This window comes from Chlorocebus sabaeus, chromosome 3, assembly GCF_047675955.1.
Source record: "Chlorocebus sabaeus isolate Y175 chromosome 3, mChlSab1.0.hap1, whole genome shotgun sequence".
Taxonomy (NCBI): domain Eukaryota; kingdom Metazoa; phylum Chordata; class Mammalia; order Primates; family Cercopithecidae; genus Chlorocebus; species Chlorocebus sabaeus.
This window is the reverse complement of record NC_132906.1, coordinates 4,092,629-4,112,379: the sequence shown is the minus strand read 5'-3', so window position 1 is coordinate 4,112,379 and position 19,751 is coordinate 4,092,629. Positions and strand designations below refer to the sequence as shown.

General features: G+C 46.6%; 1 protein-coding gene across 4 annotated transcripts in view; it reads right to left on the bottom strand.

Annotated features, from left to right (window-relative positions):
• Nucleotides 1-19,751, bottom strand: part of SPATA13 (spermatogenesis associated 13) — a 318,996-nt gene that overhangs the window by 28,198 nt on the left and 271,047 nt on the right. Inside the window, exon 1 of one of the 4 annotated variants that reach the window (XM_073012907.1) lies at nt 11,374-12,008. The exons of the other annotated variants lie outside the window; for them this stretch is intronic. Coding sequence (XP_072869008.1) covers nt 11,374-11,428 — 55 coding nt within the window. The 5' untranslated portion in view covers nt 11,429-12,008. Of the gene's footprint in view, nt 1-11,373; nt 12,009-19,751 lie in introns of those variants that run through there. 4 annotated transcript variants of the gene reach the window in all.

The window sequence follows — 19,751 nt, the reverse complement described above, 5'->3', positions numbered from 1 at the left end:
AGAGGGCTGGCTGAAGGTTGCCCTGCGATGGTGCTCCATGGACTTGCTTTTCTCAGGGACTTGGCGAATCCATGTTTCTAGTTACTTGACTAGAAAAGGATGGGCCTGGTTTCTGACTGAAGAGTTCGTTCTTGGGGAGATGTTTCATGTTCGGATCAATGTAACCTGCATTTTCCATGCACAGCTCATCTTATCCGCACTGGCCATGTGCCAGGTGCTCAGCACACACCCGTCCAGCCCCAGCCCCCACCCCGCACCACCATGCTAGGCCTCCTGCTTCCCTCACGCCTCTCCTCCCCTCCCCTCATCATTTCAGCCACACTGCCGTCAGAAGCAACCGATTCTGTAAAATAGAGCCCAGGAATCTGACACTAAAACAATGATAAACATGGAAAAAGATCCACAATAACGGGGGTAATCAACACTGCAAAAGTAGTATTTCACGCACCAGCATTTTAGGTCTTTCTTGCCAAGCAGAGACAGAGCTGTGATGACGAGGAGTTCAAGCTCATGCACTCACGATGCACGGAGCTCCTGAAGCAGGATGGAGGGAAAGCAGGAAGGTGTGCACACGCCACCAGCGGTGCCTCTCCCAGCCTGGCCCCAGCCCTTCTCTGAGACTGTGCTCAGACCACCTTCCACCTGGCAGCCCCAGTCCTGTAAGCCTGAGCTCTGGACACAGCACCTCTCAGTGGTGCCCACTGAGCTGGGTCTCCTCACGGGCCCTGGCTTTCCAATTGCTTCCCCCTCTGCCAGGGGTGCCCATCTCAGAGAAACCCCCACATCCCAGCCACCATCACCTCCTCTCCAGAATCGTCCTGTGATTCCAGGGGAGGCAGCTGCTTACATCCGTGACAGCACACACCACGGTGAGGCATGGCACATGGGCCTGCACCTGTACCCTAGCCGTGAAACCACCCAGACAGGTGCACCAGACACCGCGACAGCCAGGGAACTTTGGACCAGCTGACAATGGAAGCTGGGGGAGAGCTCTCGGCACGCACCAAGTCAGGGTTCCAGGCTCTGAGTGCATGGTGCCAGTTACCCTCTACCCACCTCCACTCCCCTGCCTGGGCCCATCCCCAGTCTTGGTCAGGAAAGGTCAGGGCCTGTGTCTGGGAGGAAAAGTGAGCTGTCTTAAGAGACCAAGAGACGGGGTTGGGGGAGGAGTAAATTCCTGGGCCTGAGCACAAAGCAAGGGGCGGAAGAAAGTACTCCACAGTCTTGGTGTTGCCTTCTGGGCCCCAGCTTTCTTACCTGCTCATTAAAGGAGAGGGGACAGCTGTCAGGGGCATGGCAGGGCCTGGTGCCTCCGGAGAAGGGAGTGCACCCTGGGAGCACGGGTGGGTGGGCAGCAGGGAGCCAGCTATGCTTGTGGGAATCCGTGTCTGTCTTGCTGGGGGTTGTGTGTGGATCCGTGTCTATCTTGCTGGGGGTGTGGCTGGAGGTGCTGAGAAAGCCAGACCTGTGCTGTCTGAGAAACACATTAGAGCCTGCACAATGCGTGGTGACTGATTTTAAATGTAACTTCTGCTTCCTATACTAGGTCAGGGTGCGTACGGGCGGAGAGCAGGAGGTCACCTAGTCTAGTGTGCTTTGCTGGTGTGTGTGTTTGGGGGTTGGTTGGGGGACGCCTTAAGGAAGCACATCATGTCTTTCATGCATGAGTATGTCTTAGACTCCAAGGGAAACAGCACTGAAGACAAACGCCTTCTCTAATCCTGGAGCGGCTGCCCAGACCACGAGGCCCAAGAACGGTGCTGCTTACTGGCTGAGATATCCTGATGCTCCCGGGTGAGGAGAATATACACAAACCCTGCGTGTCTAATGCCTAAAGCAGCAGGAATCTTCCAATTTTGCAAGCACTGATCTGGCACTGTCTGGTACCAACAGCATTTTTCCTTACCAGTTTACCATGGTTGAGCAAAAAAAAAAAAAAAAAAAAAAAAAAAGTGAATCTCAGTAAAATAAAGGCATTGGGGCTTCCCACCCAGAGAAAGCTCTGAAAACGACACTTTCTCCTCGAAGAACTGAACCGTGTTTTCCAAGGGAGAATTCTTTACCATGATCTAGCTGTTGCTGTGAAAATCAGTAAAGAAAGAAAAAAAGCAGGTTGTATTCATGCATAAATCCACAATTAACGGGAGTCTATCGCAAAGTGTTAGACCTTTACAGGAGGTACCAGGAAAAAACCCTCTGGACAGAGACATGAACTGGAAATACTGACGGCTCTCTGAGTTTTTCATGAACACTGAGCAAAACAGCTCTGCCGGGGGCAGTGGCGCGCACCTGTAGTCCCAGCTGCTTGGGAGGCTGAGGCGGAAGGATGGCTTGAGCCTAGGATTTCCAGTCTGCAATGAGCTCGGACTGTACCACTACACTCCAGCCTGGGCAAGAGAACAAGACTTTGTCTCAAAAGAAAAAAGTAAAGAAAAAAAGACAACTCTGGCCGAGGTTCATCACAAGAGAGGTTTCAACAGCCACTGTTTCAACATCATGGATTAGTAGTCTGCGACATGCAGAAGTACGACGGCTCGAGGCGCTCATGTGTGGGCTGACTCAGTCCTGGCAGGTGAGGGGGGCAGAGGCCAGGGGCAAGAGACTCGCAACAGGGACGAGGGAAGGGCATGGTGCCTGAAGTGAAAATTCCCGGGTCAGTGTCCTTGCTTCACTAACTTCCTAACTAAATGACCTTGGTGCAAGTCACTTCAGCTCTTTCAGCTTCAGTTTTCCCATCTGTAAAGCAGGCATCAGCCTGTATGTTTTACCTGTTCAGAGGTTCTTCTTCTGCCTCTCACATCCCACGACCCACTCACTGGCAGATCTGACTCAAGGTCCTGAAGGTGTCCAGAATCTGGCTACCTCTTACCCCTCTCCCACCACTGAAGCCTGGGTCCCCTCCCACCACTGAAGCCTGGGTCCCCTCCCACCACTGGAGCCTGGGTCCCCTCCCACCACTGGAGCCTGGGTCCCCTCCCACCACTCAAGCCTGGGTTCCCACCCAGCTTCGGGCTTCCTCGAGCAGCCCCTCCTGGTCTCCCTGTGCCACCACTGCCCCCGGCAGGCCGAAGCTGCCAGAGCGATGCTGGCAAACCATTCCTAGACTGGATTGTGTCACTCCTCTGCTCAGAATCATCCACAGGGGAGAGCGCCAAAATTCGTGAGACCTCTCCCCAGATACACTGTGCCTCCCACCCCTCGCCAACCAATGGCTCCTGGCTGCAAAGACCGCAGGCACTCCTTGCCCAGGGCCACTGTTCGTGTGCCTGACAGCTCTCCCCAGGTACACACACACTGGCTCCCTCTCTCACCTTCACCGTCCCACTTAAAAGCACAACCCTCACTCTTACTCTACCGTCTCCCCTGGTTTAGTTTTCTCCATAGCTTTTGTCACCGTCTAATGTATTCTGTTCACTGTCCAGAATGTAAGCTCCAGAAAGGCAGTAATGCTTGTCTGCTTTATTCTTAACTGTGTTCCTAACACCTAGACCCGCCTGGCACACATGGGAGTGAAGGGAGGGAGGGAGGGAGGGAGGGAGGGAGGGAAGGAGGGAGGGAGGGAGGGAGGGAAGGAGGGAAGGAGGGAAGGAAGGAGAAAGGGAAAGGAAGGGAAGGGAAGGGAAGAGAAGGGAAAGGAAGGGAAGGGAAGGGAAGGGGAGGGGAGGGGAGGGGAGGGGAGGGAAGGGAAGGGAAGAAGTACAGCATGTGGACTTTGTGCAAGGCTTTGGGGTCAGATGAACTTGCCTTCAAATGGTAGTGATGCACATTTTTTTCTTGTCTATATTTTTCTGTTTTGAGTATGAGTCCTTGGTCAAGTTTCTTTCTTTGTTTTTTTTTCACCCGTTGAATGTGGATGACAATACCCATCTCTCAGGGTTGTGTATACATTCTGAACAAGTACTTATTATCGGTGTGCTTTGAGCTTCAAATGGAATGATGATATATGAAAGCATCCTGTAAACTGAAAAACAGTATAGAATTGCAAGATGTGGCTGGGCACGGTAGCTCATGCCTATAATCCCAGCACTTTGGAAGACTGAGGCAGGAGGATCCCTTGAGCCCAGGAGTTTGAGACCAGCCTGGGTAACATAAGAAGACCCATCTCTATAAATTAAATTAAAAAAAAAAAAAAAGAATTGCAAGATGTTATTTTATCAGGCACCTATAACGTGCTAGGCACTGACTGAAGCTGTGGAGGTGAACAGGCTCATATAATCTTCATGACAATGCTACATGGGAGGTACTGTCAGTTGTCCCCATTTCTAGATGAGGAGACTCAAGTCCCAATAACACACAGCTGTGTGCGGCAGGCCCAGGCCCTCTACCTCTTACCCACTGGGTGGAACTGCCTCCCCCAGCAGCAGCTCTGGTACTTGTAACAAGACAAAATGATATTAAAAACAGTCTTAGTATCCAAATCTGGGTGTTTTGCTCCCATTCTGGAGAGCAGCCGTATGTCCTGCCCTCCCAGGAGCTCCCTCACTAACCCTTTCTTCCGACTCCCAATCCCCGCTCCCAGTGGGGCCTGTCAAGGACCGGATTCCATTTTCTGGTTGTATCCTTTTCCCTTCACCACCCCAACCACTTTCACGATCTTAAAGTCCCTTAAAGTTAATGACTCTGGTGTCCCATAATTTACGTGTGTTTTATGGAGTGGGATTTCTCAGTGTCTGATGTCCACACAGGAGGAATCTTCGCGCTATGCTTAGTGTGTTTTATGGAGTGCGATTTCTCAGTGTCTGATGTCCACACAGGAAGAACCTTCGTGCTTTGCTTTGATGCTTCGTCCAAGCCTGGTGGTTTTCTACGATTCCCCACACTTACTGTCCTTCCATGTGTGTTTCCTTTAAGATGGTCGCTTACCATCTTAAAGGGCAGGACAGGCTTAAAGCAAAGGACAGACGTTTGATTTTTGTCTTTCCAGCCCCTAGCATAGTATCTGGCATACAGAAGGCACTCAGTATGTGATTTCCAATTGAACTGCAAATTGCTGACGTGGAAACTGAGGTTCCAAGAAGTTGAGTCATTTATCAGGGCTACACAGGGGCTGGGCCTGAACCAGGATGGGAACCAGGTCTCTCTGACTCCCACCCCTGTGCTCATCTGAGACTGTAGCTAGAAAAATCCCCCAGCCAGTCTTCATGACTCTGTTTCCCTCCCCAAGCCATCCTATATATTACTTCCAAGGTGAACTTCTTAAAACAGTGGTTTTATGATGTCACAAGAATTGACATGGGAGTTGTCTATTGCTTCATGAGAAAATTATTCTACAGTATATCTTCTCTGTAATCTGACTCCACTCTACCTGAACACTTTTTAAAGTGTCACATACTCTCAATAGACATTGTTCAGTTGAATTACGAATTGCCGATGGGGAAACAGCAATTTGCAGTTCAGCTGAAAAATCCTACATGTCATAGTTCACAGCGCGTCAAAGCCCAGGCCAGTTCCACTGGGCAGAGTTCCTCATGATTGCCAGACCCACAGGCCGGTGCTGCTGCTCCCTTCACCTCTTTATGTTCCATTCCTCACTGACTTCAGTGGGCTTGGATCCTCAACTACAGATGAAAGTTAATAATGGCGACTTCTTATGTAGGGGAATTTCGACGCTGTAAAGCTATTATAAATTCTCAAAATGTATGTCACCAAAATCAGGAGAAATGAATATACTATAATAACTAAAAAGTAAATGTTGTTTCTTTCTTCCTATGTGATGAACATAATAACATTAAATTTTACCATCTTAACCACTTCTAAGCGCACAGTTCCAGTTCAGCAGTCAAGTATATTCATACTGTTGTGTGACAGAACTTTTTCATCTTGCAAAACTGCCACACTTCTTAAACATTACTTTTCTCTTCTTCCTCTCCTGTTCCTTGGCAACCACCTTTCCACTTTCTGTTTCTATGATGTTGACTACTTTAGATACTTCATATGAATGGAATCAGACAGTGTATGTCCTTGTATGGCTGGTTTATTTCACTAAGCATAATGTCCTTGACATCCATTCATGTGTACCAAGTGTTAGCATTTCCTTCTTTTTAAACACTATATAATATTCCATTGTTTGGCTAGCACTTCTATTGATTTTTAAAAAAGGAAAAAAAAAAAAAAAAACCCAAAATACTCCATTGCGTGTATACACACCACATTCTGTTTATCTGTTTGTGGGTAAACATTTGGGCTGCTTTTACCACTTGGCTATTGTGAGTAACGTGCTACTATCTTTTTGAGACCCTGCTTTCAATTCTTTAGCATACTGGATCAAACGATAATTCTAGTCTTAATTTTTTGAGGGCCCTCCATACTGTTTTCCACAATGGCTGCATCATTTCACATTCCCACCAACAGTGCAATTTCTCCACATTCTCACCAACTGTAGTTTCTTTTGGTGGAAAAACATTTTTTGGGGGAGGGGTGGGGGACAAGGTCTTGCTCTGTCGCCCAGGCTGGAGTGCACCAGCATGATCTCGGCTCACTGCAACCTCTGCCTCCAGGGTTCAAGCGACTCTCCTGCCTCAGCCTACCGAGTAGCTGAGATTACAGGCGTCTGCCACCACATCCAGCTGATTTTTGTATTTTTAGTAGAGATGGGGTTTCACTATGTTGGCCAGGCTGGTCTCAAACTCCTGACCTCAGGTGATCCACCTGCCTCGGCCTCCCAAAGTGCTGGGATTACAGGCGTGAGCCACTGCACCTGGCCCAAAAAGCCATTTTTGAAAACGATCTTGTACACAAGAAGCAAAGACTGCTCCAAATTGAAATCAGTTTTAAAACCCCAAATGCCTACATACAATCAATCTGAGAGCCGACAGAGCACGCTCTTCCTACGACACTTCCCGCAGCTTCAGTCAGGTGGACAGAGCACATCCTTGATCATCAAAACTGCGTGCTGACTGTCAGCCCCTCTCTGGCTGGGGACAATTTCAAGAGAGCACATCTGTTCCACAGAGTATGGTCAATTCCAAAAATGTAATAAAGTGAATTTATAAGGTCTTGTTCAATAATCATGGTTAACCATCACTCCCTGAAACACTGCCCTCTGGGGGCTCCTGATTCCTGGGGCCGCAGCGGCCCTTCCCTCGTCCATCCCTCGTCCATCCCTCACGCTAACGTCTCATCTTCCTTCCCATCCCTGCTTTCCTACTGGCTGCAGCTGTCAGGGACTAGAACGCCCCCGTCTGCATTTTCAGCTCCGGCCAGTTATAGCTTTAGGAACTACTACAGAGAACAACGTGGTAGCCACACGGGAGGTGTCATTTTGCTTTAAATTGGAAGGACTGTTACAAATCCAGTTGGAGAAGACATCAGGAAAAAAAAAAAGGCCCTGACTTATCAGTGGGGAAGGGTAGTCCTGGTGAGGGTGTGGTAACAGGGCAGAGGTTGAGGTGTTTTGTTAAAGGAAAGGGAGGTGAGATCTAACACAGCCCTTAAACATCAGGCACTTGACAAGGAGGAGATACAGATTTTGGCTATTTTCATGAGGCAGTCTCCAACACTGCCTAGCTAATGAGCAGCTGGTTCCTGGCCAGCATCTCCCACCCAGCGTTAGTCCTTGGTGGGGAACTTCCCCTCCCTTGACTTCAGGGAAATTCCCCCACTCTTAAAATAATCTGCTAAAACCATGTATTTGAGAAAACCTCTCGCTGATCGCTCAGACTTCCTCAGAGTTGAGATAAGCCATTCTGACTTCCCATCTGAAAAACGGAAATGGCCAGCCCAGGCGGGCAGCTCGTGGTCACGGCCGGGAGCAGCTGTCGTGGGCTGCTGCTCCGTGGGCTGAAACCACGGGTGGACCTCAAGAGCTCAGGCCACGGAGATGCACACAGAGGCAACGAGCCGGGTCACAGGAACTGACAATGCCAAAACATGATGCACGACTTCCAGGGTCCATCCCCCTTCAGTGGTTCCCAAACACCCAGGGCCTGTGGCATCTATTCACAGGGAAAACGTTTAGAAAAATAAAGACCCTCCCTGCCCTGGGCCACTGAGTCAGGTTGGGTGGTGGGGGTGGGGAATGTATGCTGAGAATTTGTTTTGAAAAGCTCCTCAAATGATTCTGACACCTGGAAAAATTTGGGAACGACTGGACCTTCAGGTTAAGCTTACTTAAACCACACCGCAGGCTCAGGTTGTTCTAGCACATAAGCCTTTTGTTGCCTGTCCATGCAGCAAGCCACAAGTTGCAGGCAATGGATTCTGACTGCATTGGCTGGAAACCTCTGCGTTAGCCAATCTGTATCACAGAGCGTCCCTTGTTCCAATGAACAGGACAAAATCCTTTCATCCATCCACGCTGATCTCCCCACCTGGAGCAACTTTCCCACCCAAAAGAGCCCATCAAATTCTGGCCCATCCTTCAAAAGTTTAACCACTGGCCGGGTGAAGTGGCTCATGCCTGTAATCTCAGCACTTTAGGAGGCTGAGGCAGGAGGACTGCTTGAGGCCGGGAGTTCAAGACCAGCCTAGGCAACATAACAAGATCCCGTCTCTATTTAAAAATAAACCTAAAGAAGCAAAAATCAGCCAACCAAACAACAAACAAAAGTTGTAACCATCAATGCTTGGTGACGGTTCCATGACTTATTTTTCAGCTCCCTGATCCTCTGCCATAACAACATCTGCCTTTGATGTTCTAGAAACATGTTAGACTAACCTCTTTTAAAATATGCATCACATTTATATTAGTTATTATTAAGTTTATATCTGTCCCTTCATATCCTCCCCCTACTCCTATCCTAGCTATGACTTTCTCAAAGACAAGGAACATGCTTAATAGTCTGTGTTGGGTGACTGAATTAAAGTATGAAATATGTTTCATGCTCCAGAATGTAAAATGTTACTGTTGGAAAAGTCACTAGTATATCCAATCTAGACTTTCAAGCCATTCTTCATAAATAGTATTTTTCAATCTTTTAAACATGTGGACAACAATAAGATCAAAAAGAATCTTAGAAATTGACATATTAACACTCACTGATAATCTGTTATTAATGTCTAAGGAGCTTTTAAAAATCATTCTCCCGATGTATAGCTTCACATCAGTATTCAACGTAGGGCCCTGCACCCTGGGCAGCCAACATCCCATTGGCTCCAGACCCCACAACCAAGCCAGCAGCTCCACTCTCTCCTGCTCTCAAAACTCAGCCTCTGTCCTGTGTCCAGTTCAGAGGTGGGGCGTTGGCTCTGGGCTTCTTTGTGTCTTGCGGTAAAGCTCTTAGGTTTTACCTCTGGCTTGTCCCACAGTGCCTGTCTTCTGTTCTTAGCCAGGAGCTGCTTGTTCTGGGGCTGCTGGCTCTGAGCACGGCTCCTCCCATCCATTCTGGCTGACACCTGCTGATCCATCCTGGGACCTCTCCTCTGCTCTGCTGCTCCCTGACAGCTCTCTGGGCTGGTGTCTCGTCAGCCCTCCCAGTTTCTGACGGCTGCCCAGCTGGCTGGACGGACCCGAGCAATCACCCATCTGGCTTCCAGGCGTCTTAAAGTGCACCAGGCACTGTGCTCAGCACTGGAGTAAGTCCTCTTGCGAGCCTCACAAGCATCTTGGAGTGTTGCTGTCTGGTTATGAAGGAGGAAACTGCGGCTCAAAGAGGTTAAGTAACTGTCCCCAAGCTGTGGGGCTGGACTCAAAGCCAGGTGTGTCTGCCAGCAAAGCAATCCTGCTCTGAGCCTGTCTCAAGCTTGGCTTCAACTCACACTGACAGGAGAACAGGACAGGACAGCACAACACAGCCGACAACCCACACACCCGCCCTCCCTGACATGGCGTCCTCCTGGGAGCCACCAGGCTGTCCCTCAGGGTCTGTCAGAGCCCCAAACACCTCCCCTGCCCCCTCAGGGCTCTCAAATGAAAGAAAACCCACCACAGGTAAGCTTTATTATTTGTTTTAAATCTGGGGCTTGTTGTCATTTTATTACATGTACTTGCTCAGTAGAGCGCATATAGGAGTGGCAACAGTTTTCGCAGTGCACGGACCGAGGCCCCTCAGTGAGGCAGGCGAGGGACTGCCGCAGAGGGTCAAGGCCGCAGAGGGCAGGTTCTGGTATGCTACTTCTCCAGCAGCACCGAGGGAGCACCGCGCAGGGCTGGAGGCTGGGTCGGGCTCCCCTCGGCCTCCACTTTGTGGAAGGGGGTGGAGGAATGTTGGAGGACAGCCGGGGGCCACCCGCCCATGCCCCTGCCCGTTCATGTTGGCGCGCTCCCCGCAGGAATGAACACACCCCTGCTCAAGGCCATGGGTGCAGGAACCCTGGGAGGGAGCACCCACACGTCCGCTTCCTCCACCCGGGTCTTGCCAGGGCCGTCTCGCTAGCTAATTGCCGAGCCCTCTCACTCATGTGGTCTGTGTTCTCAATATAGAAATCGCAGGGCAACTTCTTTTTTTCCTTTTCTCTAAATTTTGGCTGGTAAAGCGGAGTACACGCCAGTCTTGTTTTGATAATCCACCAGACACAGAAGCCGTAACCACATCCCTGCTTTCTCTCTGCCAGCACAGAAACCAATCAAAACAAGGAAGAAAGCACCAACTACAAACCGCACTGCTCTGACAGGGCCCCAGGCTGCCGCGAGCTGCCGTCTACGGCTCCCATTCATTTCAGGCGAGGCGCTGGCGGCTATTTAGGGCGAAAACAGAGACAAGATCTGTTTCTAAAGCATCCTATTGTATCCATGTAGTGCAGTCAGGGAAAAGTCTGTCTGTGAAGTCTTGTTTTTTCTTACTTCCTTTTAAGAATGTGAGGATTAGAGTTTATGGCTTCCTAGTGTGAGAGTAGACCGTTTCTTTCACATTTAAATAGTCCAAAGAGTCCAGTTGACAATACTCACAGAAATACTAAAAAGAAAGCGGGACATAAGGCACAAAGCAGTAAGCAAATACTGGGTAATGTCACTTTTGAAAACAGGAAACTATTTTTCAAAGATCAGTTCACAGTCTTAAACCTCACACATCCTAAATTAGCAAGAAACATTTTTATACATCCCAACAATATACTCTTGAATAAAGGAATTTCACGTAATAGAAGCAAAAACCAGTAACAATACCAGCAGCAAAACCCAGACCCCTTACTCAGGAAGGATGGTTCAGGCTTGATTCTTACGATTTTCTACTCCAGACAAGCAACTGTGCCATAAACAAAACCAATTTCTTCAACTATGTCCACAACTAAAACTATCCTCAGCACCTTTTACAAGAAGAGTGAGCTTTTCCCCACATGCTCACACCTGACAAGCAGCAGAGAGAGAGAGAGAGAGAGAGAGAGAGAAAGAGAGAGAGAGAGAAAGAGACAGAGAGAAAGAAAGAACTGCAACTTGGGAAGGAAACAGCTGAATCAGCAACGTGTCACAGTACAACAATCCATTCTCTGCACACATACCCAAGTGAAGGCTTTCCAGACTCCAGAATCTTGCTATCTCGCCTCTAGCTACCATCCTTCTGTTTGGAAAACAGCAACCTTCAGAGCAGGACCGGGGTGTGACTGAGGAGCCGGTCCCCAAGCATCACGGAGGACTGCACAGGCTGGCAGCTACGGGAACTGCAGAAATCGCTTATTCACTGCTTTGACGCTGTGTGCGTTCCCGGCCAGAGCCTGCCCAGAAACTGACAGCTGGCTCCACACTCCGTGTGACCAAGGTCTAGTGGCTACAGTGACATTGCGGGGGCCTTCAGAAGAAAATTCTAATCTAAGGCAAAAGCTATACACACCAGAGCCAAACACACTCATAAGCCATCAGGTGCTGTTGAGAGCCTTCAGCGAAGGTAGGAGAAATGCTATGTGCTGCTTTTAACTACAAACCCTAAACCTGAGTTAAACTTTCAGAGAGCTTTTCAAAAGGTATTTATTTCACAAGAAAAAAGCACCTGGGTCACTTAGTTCAAAAATATAGTTAGGATTTCACACCGTGGCATGACAAAAATTTGAGTTATGACATTGCATTGTTAGCTATAAATTCATGAAATCACTTTAAAAGGGTGATTTTGTTCACAAGGTATACATGTAAAGGCATACATGTAAAGTTCTCTCCAGCTAATATATTCTGGGTTGTTTTCATTTCCCCTATACTCTTCTATACTTTCCAAATTATCTACGATGAGCAAGTCTGTCTTTCATATTGTGAAACGACTGTTAACAAAGAGTGAGCTTCCTTCCATTTCCCCATAAGCAGAAGACACTGCTTTTTTAAGTTTAGGAACAATGAGATAATATATATGCAAAGTAGCGACCTCATAGTAACCTCTGAATATTTAAGTTTAAGCTGGGCCCGCTGGCTCACGCCTGTAATCCCAGCTACTCAGGAGGATGACGCAGGAGGATTGCTTAAGCCCAGGAGTTCATGACCAGTCTGCGCAACATAGCAAGACCCTATCTCTAAAAATTAAAAACAGGTCTGGGCAAGGTGGCTCGCACCTATAATCCCAACATTTCGGGAGGCCAAGGTGGGAGGATCAATTGAGCACAGGAGTTTGAGACAAGCCTGGGCAACATAGCAAGGCCCTGTCTCTACTTAAAAAAAAAAAAATTATATTAGCCATGCATAGTGGCATGTGCCTGTGGTCCCAGCTACTCAGGAGGCTGAGGTGGGAGGATTGCTTGAGCCCAGAAGGTGGAGGCTGCAGTAAGCTATGATCGTACCACTGTACTCCAGCCTCGGTGACAGAGTGAGATCCTGTCTCTAAAAATAAAACAATAAAATAAAAAATTAGCTGGGCAGAGTGGCACATGCCTGTCATCCTAGTTACTCAGGAGTCTGAGATGGGAAGATCACTTGGGCCCAGGAGTTCGAGGTAGCAGTAAACTATAATCACACCACTGCACTCCAGTGTTGAGTTACAGAGCTAGATCCTGTCTCTAAAATAGATCCATCCATCCGTCCATCCATCCATCGGGGTTAAACAAGTGATAGTGCCAATTAGTAAAATGCGTGCTTTACAGTGTTGGGCTTTGGAGTCAGACTGCCCGTGATCAAAATCTGCCTTCCCATAACAAAATCAGGGAACGTTTCCAAGCCTCTGGGCAGCTCACTTTCCACAACTGTGGAGTAGGGATAACTGGACAGTCCATAATCCTCATAGAGTTACTCGAGAACACACTGCAGTGTTTGGAGCAGCACTGGCTCTTCACTGGGGATTAGCCGTCATGCTGCTGCTGTTGCTCCAAAACACCTGTGATCCCTTAATAACATGCCAGTTCCCAGAGAAATCACAGCATGAACTCAGAACGGAAAGCTGTATGATTAGTAATAACACACATGTTGACTACATACGATATTGTAGGCTTTTCTTATCTTCAAATAACTGTGGCTATTTCTGTTGATCTGGTGCATCCCACCCTTAAATGCAGGTTAAGGACAGTTTTCTGGGAAACTCGTAGCCTTAGTTACCCGCACTCATGTGAAACACACACACGATCACATGAACTCTTATGACCAGATCAGCTGGAAATCTTTCTCTTACAGAAATTTTATTTATTTTATTTTGAGATGGAGTCTCGCTCTGTCACCCAGGCTGGAGTGCAGTGGCGTGATCTCTGCTCACGGCAACCTCCACCTCCAGGTTCAGGTGATTCTCCTGCTTCAGCCGAGTAGCTGGGATTACAGGTGTGCACCACCACACCCAGCTACTTTTTGTATTTTTAGTAGAGATGGGGTTTCACCATGTTGGCCAGGCTGGTCTCGAACTCCCGACCTCAGGTGGTCCGCCCACCTCAGCCTTCCAAAGTGCTGGGATTACAGGCAGAAGCCACGGCGCCCAGCCTCTTACGGGAATTTATAAAGATGATTCAAAAGAGGCAAATATTTAAGATGTTTAACAGACAATTCATTCAACAGAGGCATATTCACAATAAAGGTGGTAGTTTATTAAATTATAGACTCAAAAGACTCCTTGATATTGTTTTTCACAGCAGACTACTCTCTCTCTCGTGTAAAGTCTCCTAAGCATATCTCATGGAACACTAGTTGCATACTATGCTCCGAGGAAATAGTCTGAAAACCACTGTATATTGTATCTGCTCCTTGGACATCCTACAGCATTCATCAGTAATCACAGGCTCTCAGACATTCGCACTGACAGCTGTGCCATCTTGTTTAACACAGAATTTAACAATCGTGTTTGGCCATGATGCTCTCTTTTCACGACAACACATATTACTACACCAAAAGAAGGTATCCTCTGGCCTTGCTACTCATAGTAGGGCCGACGGACCAGCAGCATCAGCATGACCGGGAGCTGGTGAGAAATTCAGATTCCTGGGCCCTGCCCCAGGTCTGCAGAATCAGAATCAGCATTTTAACAACATCCCAGGTCGTTCAAATGCACATTCAGGTTTCAGAAGTGTTGTTCTAGGCAACTCAAGAAACTATACAACATACTTGGAGAAGCACTGCCATGAGGCAAAATCTTGAATATCAATATCTTTTCTCATCACTTGAGAAACTAGCGAAGACCATGGAATGAATGGGTGGGTTTGAGCTTAGTCATTCTGACTAAGGTAAAATGCGTAATACTCAGATACAAAGCAGCAGAAAGTAGGAATTAATTCTCAAGGTTATCCATCCCAACAAAGCCTAAATTCCAGAAGGAGGCAAATAAAATCCAGTGTTTTCATTCTCTATAAAGTTTTTGTTGTTGTTGTTAAAATCATTAGTTTTCAAAAAGCTCTCTTGGCCTCATTTTCTTAGAACTTGGTAGGGTCTGTTTGCTCACTTTCACTTTTCATTGGCATCTGGTACAAGAGGATAGTTTTCTGTTTCCCAAGCACTTTCTCTCAATCCAGAGATGGGGTCAGGACCCTAGACTAACATGCGTGGGATTACAGGATCTTAAACCAGAGGCATTCACTAGAGATTATTGTGTATGCAAAACAAAATAAAAAGAAGGAAAACAAGTAAATAAAGACTGCCTTGAAATGAGGCATCTTCTCAAAGGATGTGACCTAACACCCTTTGATGTCCCCACCAGCTTGGATATGGCCCCATTACCAAGCACTACAGGACATGTGCTAGATGGAGGAGTCCAGGGAACAGAGTCACACTATTCTATGGCAAAGGACAACCACCAACTTTAGGAAATGGGCTCGAAGATGGGCACATCAGCCAGCCACCCTTCTAAGATGGTTTTGGAAGAAGTTACTACTAATGTAGAAAGGGTCATGACAGAACAACGAGCTGTGACTTTTAACTTAAATTTTTTTTTAGTGATCAGAGCCCACATTTATCAGATCAAAAGAATGCTACAACAAAAACCTAAACCATAGTTCAAGGAAGCCTTAAAATCCTGGCTGGACATTGGTGGCTCATGCCTATAATCCCAGCACTTTGGGAGGCTGAAGTGGGAGGATCACTTGAGACTGAGAAGTTGAGGCTGCGGAGAGCTGAGACTGAACCACTGCACGCCAGCCTGTGTGACAGAGGGAAGCCCTGCCTTGAAAATAAAAAAGGAAAATCCAACCCCCAAATTAATCTCTTCTCTTTGGATAAGATACCATTACCTCACTGGGACTGGGAAATGACCATCATCAATTACTGGTAACACTGAAAGGATTAAGCAAAGGGATCAGATCCACAGGTAGGAGTAGAGATAGCCAACTTACATATTAACATGAAAAGTTGAGAAATCAGAGAGGATAAAATAAACACTGAGGGTTGTGTGTGGTGGCTCATGCCTTGATCCCAGCACTTTGAGAGGCCAAGGTGGGAGGATCACTTGAAGCTAGGAGTTTGAGACCAGCCACAGCAACAGAGTAAGACCCCATCTCTACAAAAAATAAAAAAATTAGCCCAGCTTGGTGACACGCCTTGAGTGCCAGTTGCTCAGGAGGCTAACGTGAAAGAATCCCTTGAGCCCAGGAGTTCGAGGCTGCAGTGAGCTATGATTGGGCCACTGCACTCCAGCCTGGGTGACAGAGCAAGACATTATCTCTATAAAAATTAAAATTGATTTTTAAAAATAGATGTTGAAAACACAGAGGATGTGATGATCATTTTTATTCTATAGATACAGAAAGTTATTTCTGCTAAGCTGGTCCCAAAACCCATATATATTTACATACATATGGGAAAGAAATGTCATAAAGTTATTGGAGAGGCAAGTTAGTAGCAGTATCTCAAACTCGGAACAGTAGTCAGCACTTGACCTCTCCAGGAGATATCTGGAGACTGAGTAGGTTCATTAAGGTTCTTGAGACTGAGCGGCCATTAAGGTTCCTTTGAGCTCCACATTTCTGTTAGTTTCTTAAGTATGACATGGTAGATATTTTCTTCTATGACCACCTTCTAATTAAGTGCAGAGAGAGGACCGGCACTAAAGTCTCCCGCCTGTTGCAGCTTCTGTAAAGAGCGGCCTCCCTTCATGGCACAGACATATCCAGAACCCAGGAATATCCTTGGAACTCTATGTCCCCACTAACTTTGATGTGACCCCATTACCAAGAACTACAGGACAGGTGCTAGGCAGAGGGGCAGCCCCCAGGCGAGAGTCACATTGTCCCCTGGGAAAGCACGGCTACCACCTTTAGGAAATGTGCTGAAAGACGGGCACATCAGCCCAGAACCAAGGTTGCCACGGGCTGGAATGAGCCATGATCCCAATTCCCGTATGGACAATGACTACTCAGAATCAGGAGTGACACAGCCAGGACCTGTGGACGTCACTGGCCATCTCCCACAGCTGAGACAGGGCTGCACGTTCTAAAGCTGGGATGGGAAAGTCTGTCACAGGAAACAATTTGCTACATTTGCTATCAGTTATTCAGGCCAATGTCCACTCCCATAAATAACCGAGTACCCAGAGTGACCCCTTCATTCTGAATGGATTAAAGACAAACACGACCATTAATCTACAGGTCGCAGTGACGCTGCTTTCCAAAGAAACCCGAAAGGCATTGAACGTAACACAGGGCACGGCACGTCCTAGCACAAACTGATGAGCAGGGTGGACGCTGCTTCGGCAGGCCGACTCCTGTTGGGCAAAGGCAGGCTGAAAAGCCACTCAGCAGCCACAGCCTCTTCACCACAGGAGGGGCGGGCCCCCTCACACCCAGCTCAGGAAATGGAGCCTGAAGTACAAGGGCAAACTCTGTGAGGCCCGCCCCGGCCTGCTTCAAGACAGCTCTGAAGAAAAAGGGCCTCTCTTCATGCCTTCAGAGCGACTGCTTTTCACTCGGGAGCAATGCAGACCTGAACACACAAAACCAGCAAATATGTGCTCTCCGCGGCTTCAATGAACCCCTTCATCGTTCCCCCCTACTCAATATCCCACCCTCTCCAAACACAGCTCCAAACAAGATACGCTGGACCTGGGCACGGACTAGAACTTTGATTAATGCAGAAATAAATATAAAATCGTCCTTTAAAAGATCAGGTGCCGTCTTCAGCTGAAGGCCATTGTGTTCCTGTTCTCTGTAAGCGCACGTGGATTGTTCACCCTTCAGGACCTAGTACAGATTTCACTTCTTTTCTGTATTTACCTGGTTATTTTCAGATCCTTAGGACCCAGCACATTTCAAACATAACAAGAACACAATAGGGATTGGAGGAATATAACTTTTTTGTTTTAATAGAAGGCAGTTACTGGGACGTGGTCTTTAAAACTGCCAACAGGCATATCTTTGTGCAAATCAATTAGACGATATTGTGTTTTGTGATGGAGAAAACATATGGGAAACTGAGTAGAATGGAAAGCAATCTGTGTTTTTCAGTCTGATCTCATTTGAATGCTAACTCCACTGTCTACTCATTACATCTTGCTTAGCCAAGCTAGGAAAAGTTACTGAGTATTTCTAAGGCCTGACCTTGTCTGTAAGATCAGGCCAGGAATACGTACAGAGTGCTACCGGCTCTTGGCAGTGGTTCGCTAGATGTTTAGCTCTCTCGCTCTCCTTCCTCTGACTTTTAGTATTCTTTCTTCTTTTAAAATCCAATTTCTGAAGCTTAGCAGTAAGACAGATAATATTTTCAATAACTTTTATTTTTTACCTCTAGCAGTTAAGAACTGAGAATGTTTTAACTGCTAAAAGATGAAATTTCATGAGTTTGCTAAAAAAAAAAAGTTTAATACTTTATGATGTTTTTCTGAGACAGAAATAGAACACTATATTCCTTCCAAAAAAATCTCGATGATAGGCAACAATGAGGTATGAAACACTAGCTAAGATAACTGCTATGGAGCTAACACAATCTCCAAGACTTGCAGGCGATACATCACTAAAGGCCATATTTGTAGTTAGTCCTTGTTCCTGCACACAGAAGCCTTTCATAATTTCTAAATTCCTTTGGATGCTGTGGAATCCAGGCTGTCTCACAGCAGTCAGAAAACAGGCATTTACTACAGGCAGTCTTAGCAGTCAGGAAAACACTTGCTGTGAGTCCTGATAAGTAGAATTGATTCATCTTGTTTTCTAAATACAGTTGGCCCTCCGTACCTGTGGGTTACACATCTGTGGACTCCACCAACCACAGACTGAAAACATTTAAAAAACTGTGGCCGTACTGAGTTATGTACAGACTTTTTTCTTGTAACTACTCCCTAAACAATGCAGTATAACAACTATTTACATAGCATTCATTTACACCGTATTGATATTAGGTCTTTAAATAATCTAGAGGTGACTTACAGTATATGGAGGCTGGGCATGGGTTAAATTCAAATACTAGGCCATTTTATATCAGGGACTTTTGCACAGCCTTGGAGTTTGATGTCTGTGGAGTCCTGGAACTAACCCCCGTCAGACAGCCAGGGATGAGTGTATAATCAACAGCCAATATTCCTTGGCATAAGTATAAAGTGGGATGTGGGGTGAGAAGGGAACACAGCAAGGCTCAGGGCATCCCCACCTAACAATCCAAGTGCTCCCTCACCAATTCTCCAACCAGCTTTCCTGACAGCTCTGCCGCTACCACGCAACAGGCACCAAGCAAGTGAATCCTGAGTTCCTATTTTCCCTCTGATTCTTTATTGAAAGAAAATATTTGAAAATCGATTTGAGTAACATGCAGAAGCAGACAGAGACAATTCAAAAAACAAGAGAACAAAAAGATTTTATGGGATGCTTAAAGTCATTTTTCAAAGGCATCTCACACACCTCAACACCTGCTATGGCTTTTCTTGTTTTCCTTCCTTTTAACAAAAAAATTTAGTGGAGTCTCTGGGTGATACATTGAAAAATCGTTAGACAGTACCTAAAATTTGGGGCCCAGAAAATCTATAAAAAACATCCAATCAAGTTTTTTTTTAAAAATAACCTGAACACACGCATTTTAAATTTGCTTAACTTATATTTGGATAATAATTAAACAGTGTATTATTCCATATAGACTCCAGGTGCCCTAGGACTTTACTAAGTAGACTAAATGACTTGTCTAAGCTAAATTGCTGATTAGTGCAGTTACATCAGTAACTCAGAACTCTGGATGTAAACAGTTTCCTGCTCATCACTGCCCGTGTCGCCTGTGTAGTTAATGCTTCCCTAGTTAATTAGTAATAGTTACTGCACACTTAACTGTGTGCCAGGTCAGTCTTCCACATCTGTGGGGCAGATGATATTAATTTCTCCCATTACAGATAAAGACAAGAAGACTTTGAGATTAAGGGACTTGCCCAAGGATTGGGATTACACTCTCACTTTTTGACCCAAAGGTCTATTAATAAGAACATTAACTTTCATAATAATCACGACAGAATAAGACCAGAATAACTGTATGAGGAACCTCCTTTTTGTGATGCGCTTAGGCTATGAATCAAGAGTTCTTACTGCCT